Source organism: Sorghum bicolor, chromosome 9 (assembly GCF_000003195.3).
Source record: "Sorghum bicolor cultivar BTx623 chromosome 9, Sorghum_bicolor_NCBIv3, whole genome shotgun sequence".
Taxonomy (NCBI): Eukaryota; Viridiplantae; Streptophyta; class Magnoliopsida; order Poales; family Poaceae; genus Sorghum; species Sorghum bicolor.
In genome coordinates this window covers 54,552,578-54,559,711 of record NC_012878.2, presented here as the reverse complement: position 1 = coordinate 54,559,711, position 7,134 = coordinate 54,552,578, and the positions used below count along the sequence as shown (strand labels likewise).

General features: G+C 48.1%; 1 protein-coding gene across 1 annotated transcript; it reads right to left on the bottom strand.

Annotated features, from left to right (window-relative positions):
• On the bottom strand, positions 262-4,196 carry LOC8067497 (probable xyloglucan glycosyltransferase 7). Its single transcript, XM_021447983.1, has 5 exons — positions 3,140-4,196; positions 2,278-2,586; positions 1,896-2,186; positions 1,697-1,810; positions 262-1,283 (listed from the first exon to the last, which is right to left on the bottom strand). The coding sequence occupies exons 1-5, from the start codon at positions 3,893-3,895 to the stop codon at positions 660-662; spliced, it is 2,094 nt and encodes a 697-aa protein (XP_021303658.1). The 5' UTR covers positions 3,896-4,196; the 3' UTR covers positions 262-659.

Here is a 7,134-nt window from a genome sequence, read left to right as displayed (position 1 = left end):
TACTAGTAACTAGCATTTCTAATTTACTTCCACATGGATTGTTGCAAGCAGAGGGACACACTCATGGATTGCTGTCCTTTTCAAGGATGGGGACACTAATCACGCAAAACAAACATATCCCTGCTGAACGCACATGATGAGGCCAAAGGAAAAGACAGCATGTAGCAAGATGGAACACGACACCACCCTTTCCTTAGGGCTTCAACAGGCTCCATTTGTGAGCCACACCATTGCCCCTTACATTATACTACTTCTAGGAGATGTACCTCAATAATCATGGTAATTGATTGACTGATTGATTGATTGATCAAATACACGGTGAACACAAGTATTATCTTCATTTGAAGGTAAAGTCTGTCATCTCAAAAAGAAAAAAGAAAGAGAGAACAGCCCATCCAGGGACAGAAATATTCTTACAAAAGAATCGAAACCTGAAAGAATAAAAGCATCTCACAGGCTAAACCCAAACTATACCTATCTACAGCTCCTCCACATTTCAGTATCTCTGGTGAATCTTTTGACCCCTGCAACAGGGACCAAGGTTTTCCTCGTGTAAGCACCAAAGAGGGCGACACTCTTCCCTTTACAAAGAGCCCTTTGATGCTTGCGAAGATTTCTTCAAGCAAAAAAAAAAACCCATTATATTCCTTATATTGCTATCAGTCCACTTGCTCGCCAATTAGGTCGAGGCCGACAACCAAGAATGAAACCCCTTGAAACAGCAGGAAGTAGAAATGGATGCCCTGGGCAGACAGCAAACTGCGGGCGGCTGCTGTTAGCAGAAGGAAGGACAGCGCGAGTTCCTTCCTGTAGATCCTGTTGTGCTTCTTCTTCTTGGTGTCCTTTTTAGGATTTGACTCCTCCTTTGTTAGTGCATCAAGATTGGGTGCAGAACCTACTCTTTGTTGCTTAGAGTGTTTCTCAACGAGGGCTAAGAGATCGCCCTCAGAAGAACGACCTGATTTCTTGGTGACAACCCACTCGTAGGCACTCCCGAGCTGGAACAGGCCAGAAATCATGGCATTGAACTTGGTAACCGACATGGTGTTCTCGAACAGAAGGTATGGAACAATGAACGGGAAAGATTTTGGGGCTGGGAGGATGTTGAGAATGGACATTGTTGCTGGAATGTAGCATACTACCCATGCAGGGAGTTCAGCTTCAGGAACGAACATTGTCATGGGAAGGATGACACAGAAAAGAGTGAATGAATAGAAGGGTAGGATGAGCTTCCGGAGAAGGAAGAAAAGAAATATGAGATTGAACTTCTTCCAGAATCCAATCTGCAGGAGAAAGTAAGCAGCAACATCAGGTCAGCTATCCAATAACCTTATGCCTACACTGTCCAAGCTTGAACAGAAAAGCTCAAATGTGAAGAATAAAAAGACGAACCACAAATGGACTCATAAATTATGGTAGACTAAACAAATGATTCAAATGAACCAAAAAAGAACATGCATAAAGGCAAGAGCAACTACTTGAAATATCAGATTCTAATTTGATGTTTTTCATTGTTACTACAACAATGTAGCTGACGCTTCATAGCAATTACTTCATTTTGTAGCTTTTCCTATGAAACCAAATAATATAACGGGAAAGGCCCTTGTAAATAAGATACGTACATTCTAATGGGCATGCTTTCCAAACGTTTTAGCTTTCACAACGTGCCTACAGACAAAAAAAAAAAGTGCCGTACCTTAGATTTGATTATATCCACAAAGCAGAGCCTAAACAATTGCATGGGACCTGAGTGCCACCGGTGTTGCTGCTTTCTGTATGCTTCATAGGATTCTGGCAATTCACACTGACACTGAAAGAGAAGTTACACAGGTTAAGTTATCATGTCTTTACGCAAGGCATATTCTGCTTAAGCAGCAGTGAACACTGGCCAATACCTCAACATCATTTAGGAAGAGAAACTTCCACCCCTTGAGATGTGCCCGAACAGCTATGTCCATATCCTCCACAGTTGTCCTCTCCATCCATCCTCCAGACTCCTCAAGTGCCTTAATTCTCCACACTCCCGCAGTGCCATTGAACCCGAAGAAGTTGAGAAACGCCCCATTCACCTGCTGCTCCACCTCAAAGTGGAAGCAAAGATTTATGTTCTGAAGTCTGGTCAGCAGGTTCTCATCCTTGTTTACAAAAGACCATCTTGCCTGAACCAACCCGACGTCATCCTTTCCCTGGAAATTGCACCACTCAAAATCTCAGAAAATATATCTAATAAGACCAATTGTCAAGTACAGCAGCTAACTTTGTACAATTGAGCCAAACCTTAAAATGGGGTACAGTGCGCTTCAGGAAATCCGCTTGTGGTTGGAAATCAGCATCAAAGATGACAACAAACTCATAATCTTTCACATAACTGCAGTTCATGGCTGATTTCAGGTTTCCAGCCTTGTAGCCATCCCGGATGACCCGGTGCCGGTAAACTATGCGCACCCCCTCTCGCTGCCATTTCTCCACCTCTTCCTTGATAAGTGCCGAAGTGGTAGCATCATCAGAATCATCCAACACCTGGACCAGGAAATTTGACCTTGGCCAGTCCAGGCTGCACACTGCGCCGATCGATTGCTGGTACACCTGCAACATCCAAGATAAAGATGTTAACTGAAATGGACTTATGTTTCAAAGGAAGTGCAATGGTACGCAGATCATCTCCTATCAGCTTCTTCACAAGCTATAGATTTGTGGAAGCCGTGATTTATGCTACAGTTTTATATTCAGTCTCTAGTATTGCCAATTATTAAGTGGTCGGTTGACAACAAGCGTACTGAGATTTGGATACCAGGAAACGAAGTGTGCTCCTGCTGAAAGTACGAATACCAACCGCAAAAAAATCTAAATTCGTTGATCTAAGGTACCGACTAGGGCAAGACAGAAGCAACTTTAAACTTCAGAAAGCACCAAACTCGTGATTGGAGACAGAAGTCAAAGATCCAGACCACCAATGCATCTCCGTCCACTCTATTTGTGCTGGGTTGACTAGAACTAGCCACTAGGAGACAGGAGTCACCAGGAAGCCTCAAATTGAACTCAAGAAACGAATCTTTTCATCCCAAAATTCCAACGTAAGCACGCACAAAAGCAAATACGGAAGGGGAAGGATGTTTGAAGGTTGCCTTGACTAGCTTACCTCCCTCTCATTGCACATGGGCATCTGCACGAGCACCATGGGGAAGTCCTCGGGACCGGCCTCGACGTCCTCCTTGTCGGCGGCGGCTAGCGGCACAGGCTTGATCCCCTTGAGCCTGATCCAGAAACAGCCCAGGCAAAGCACGATGCGGTCGACACTCTGGATCAAGAAGAGGACGACGCAGGCGTTGGTAAGGAACTGCAGCGGCGGCGCGAGGTAGTCGAGTCTGGCGCGCATCCACGCCGCGTAGGCGGCGGCGAAGAGCCCGTCGACGGCCTGGAGGCCCGCGTCCACCTCCTCCTCGAGGGAAACCGAGAGGTGCCAGCCCTGGAAGTAGGCCGCCACCTCGACGGCGAGCAGCAGCAGCGAGAGGACCAGGAACACCCGGATGCAGCCGTAGAAGCGCGTCCGGAGCGCCGTGCTCTCCCCCGGGGCTGCGTCCGAGTCCGTCCGCCCCGCCGCCACCCGGCGGCGCGCGGCGGCGGCGACGGCCAGCGCCGCCGACGCCGCCCCCGTCAGCCGCCCCGCCGCGCGGTGCGCCCGCAGGAGCAGCACCCACGTGATCTGCCGCGCGTTCTTGCCACGCCCGGCCTTGCCCCCGCCGGCACCCGCCGGCGAGCCCGGCGACACCTCGGATGCGGCGACCTCGGAGATGGACCAGTTCGGGTTCTCCATCTTCACCACCACGGGCGTGCCGCCGCCGCCGCTAACGACGCCATTGGCCCTCGCGTCCCTCCCCCACCACGACGGCGCCATTGGCACGCACTGACACCACCACCACCTCCTCCTCCTCCTCCTCTCTGTCACGCGGGCTAGCACACACGGAGAACTCTCGCAGCGACGACCCGGGCTCTCCTCGTCGTCGTCGCCCTCGTCCCTCACCTTAATCACCTACTACTCATCAAGCACGACCTTAATAGCCGGAAGAGGAACACCACCGCTGCAGGCAGGCCAGCCAGCATATGCCGCGGGCACGCACAGGAAGAGAGAGAGCGCGGAAGAACAGCTCACCACGTCGGTCAGACGAGCTCGCCCCCCGCTTTATTTATTCGCGGCCTGCCCTGCCCTGCCCCGCCCTCCTCCCTCTGTGTCTCCCGCCTCTCACCACCGTCGCCGTCGACTATAATAAAGAAAAAAAATAAAAAAAACCCCCCCTTTTGACGCCCCCGCCCCGCCCGAGACAGCGTAAAACCGAGTGGAGTGGTTAAAAGCCGCAAGCTGGGCTGGCCGTGAGAACGAGAACACAGAAAACTAGCAGATGGATCATGGATGGGGGTGGTGTTGGTGGGGGGAGGGGGAGCCGGGAAGGAAGGAAGGAAGGAAGGAAGGGGGACGCTTCGCCGCGGCTTGTGATCGGATCGGCGGGTGGAACTCGAAGGTTTTTTAACCGTGCGGGTGAGGCACTGTCGATCTGTTGGTTCGTCGGCCGCGTGTGGGCGTGCCGCCGAGTGGGCTCGCACGACGCTCTATTCGTTGCGTGCGGTTGCGGTCTGGCGCTGTCGGTGGCGGCCGGCCGCTCTGGTTCTGGTGCTGGCACGGGCGCGCACGAATTTTATCCATCCGTCTCCGTCGCGCGTCAGCAACTCTCACTGCTACTGCCTCCAGCCAGCAGGAGTGCAGGCTGTAGCCTACTACTAGTACTGGTACTTGCACTACGTAAACATGGGTGATGAAATCACTAATCAGTAAATCGTCAAAAAAAAAATCACTAATCAGTCAGGTCAAAACCAAACTATCGATCCACGGATCGGACGAACGAAATACGGCGATCAAGCAACACATTAGCCCCTCGGCAGAGCACTGTGGTTGATTGACAGCGGAACAGGTACCAACTACCATCGTATGGATCGGCTCCGCCTGCGCGCGTCATGTCAGCGCACAGGGGAGAGGGTCCGGAGAGGACAAGCGAACGCACAGCGACTCGGCGAGATTGGATCTACTACGGGCTACGGCGTGGCGTGGCGTGGCGTTGCGATTCCGACAAGCTGCCTGTTTTGGTTGCGTTAACAATGTCCATGATTACGGGACAGAGGGGGGGTGGGGGGGGGGCGCCTCGGCGCTCGAATCTGGACGCCCGGGACAAATTTGGTAGTAGGAGTATCTACGTACAGGAGATGGCAGCCTGCTGGGAGATCACTCGCGCCGAAATATCTCGCGTATTTACTTTACTTTGCTCGCCCCCGGTACAGCCATTTACAGCAGTATCTGTCATGCTAAATTGGAGTGGTTTTAGTTTAGTCGTGAAATGGCGGCACGTACGCAAGATGGGCAGACAGTTGTGCAGGAGCACGAACCAACGAAAACGCATTGGGCGGCAAAGAAGCACCGGAGACAGCATGATGTAGTACGAAACTGTTGCACGTAGAGGAGGAGGAGGAGGAGGGGTGATTATTGTGGGACAGGATATGAACAGCAGCATCTCAAGATCCCAATCGTGCAGGTGCAAGGTGAGCGTGAGCCCATCATGCAGACAGACGACAGATGGATGCGGTGGTGGACGTGCGCATGTTTTAATGTGGCAGCGCTACCTTGCTTGCGATGCATTGCCTCCTCCCGCCTGCGCTGCATTCCCGGAGCCGGAGGGGCCAGCCAGCTGCTTGTGCTGCCAGCTACCGAGCGCCCTTCGTTACCGCGGCGCACGCCTTTTGGTCTTTTGGGTTGTTGTTGCCGATCAATGGAAAATATGGAATGGTCGAGTGGAGGTGCACAGACAGTGTCCAGCTGGCCGTTTCCCAATGCCTGTCAGCTCCTGGTTTCCATTTCGGCAGCGCCGCTCTGCTGCTTTCCTGGTGCACCGCAGGGAATTGCAAGAAACGCATTGACCGCTGACAGTTTCTCTGTCACAAGTCAGAATGTATGTCTAGGCTTTATTTAGGCCTTGTTTAGATACATCTAAAAATCTAAAATTTTACAAGATTCCCGTCACATCGAATCTTGCGGTACATGCATGAAGTATTAAATATAGTTAAAAAGAATAACTAATTACACAGTTTAACTGTAAATCACGAGACGAATCTTTTAAACCTAGTTACTCTATAGTTAGACAATGTTTGTCAAATAAAGACAAAAATGCTACAGTGTTAAAATCCAAAAACTTTTTGCATCCGAAAAGTTTTTTTTAGATTTTGACACAGTATTACTTTCGTTTTATTTGATAAATATTATTAAAAAGATTCGTCTCGTGATTTATAGATAAACTATGCAATTAGTTTTTGTTTTCATCTATATTTAATACTTCATACATGTGCCGCAAGATTCGATGTGACGGGGAATCTTCAAAAGTTTTTTGTTTTTGGATGAACTAAACAAGGCTAAACCAAAAAGTTTTCAAGATTTTCCGTCACATCGAATCTTGTGGCACATGCATTAAACATTAAATATAGACGAAAACAAAAACTAATTACACAGTGTAAATCACGAGACGAATCTTTTGATTCTAGTTAGTCCATGATTGGATAATATTTATCACAAACAAACGAAAGTGCTACAGTACCGAAATTTTTTCACTTTTCAGAACTAAACAAGGCCTTAGGCAAAAATTTTGGATAAGTTATTATAGTATTTTTGTTTGTATTTAGGACTTGTTTAGTTCTAAAAAATTTTGCAAAATTTTTCAGATTCCCCGTCACATCAAATCTTTTGACACATGCATGAAGTATTAAATATAGACAAAAATAAAAACTAATTGCACAATTTGGTCGGAATTGACGAGACGAATCTTTTGAGTCTAGTTAGTACATGATTGGATAATATTTGTCAAATACAAACGAAAGTGGTACTATTCTGATCCTATTTTGCAAAAAAAATTAGAACTAAACAAGGCCTTAGTAATTATTGTTCAAACATGATTTAACTAGGCTAAAAAAATAGTCTTGTAAACTATAGATAATCATACAATTAGTTATTATATTTTTATCTATATTTAATATTTTATACATATGATGCGATGGAAATTTAAAAAAATGGAATTAAACAAGGACACAACTAGGAAGTGA

Excerpts from the sequence above, each read along its gene's own strand:
- LOC8067497 (XM_021447983.1), bottom strand. The coding sequence starts at position 3,895 with ATGGCGCCGTCGTGGTGGGGGAGGGACGCGAGGGCCAATGGCGTCGTT. Across the intron at positions 2,187-2,277 it reads GCACTGTACCCCATTTTAAG|GGAAAGGATGACGTCGGGTT; the intron begins GTTTGGCTCAAT and ends TGCAATTTCCAG. Across the intron at positions 1,811-1,895 it reads TCTTCCTAAATGATGTTGAG|TGTCAGTGTGAATTGCCAGA; the intron begins GTATTGGCCAGT and ends CTTCTCTTTCAG.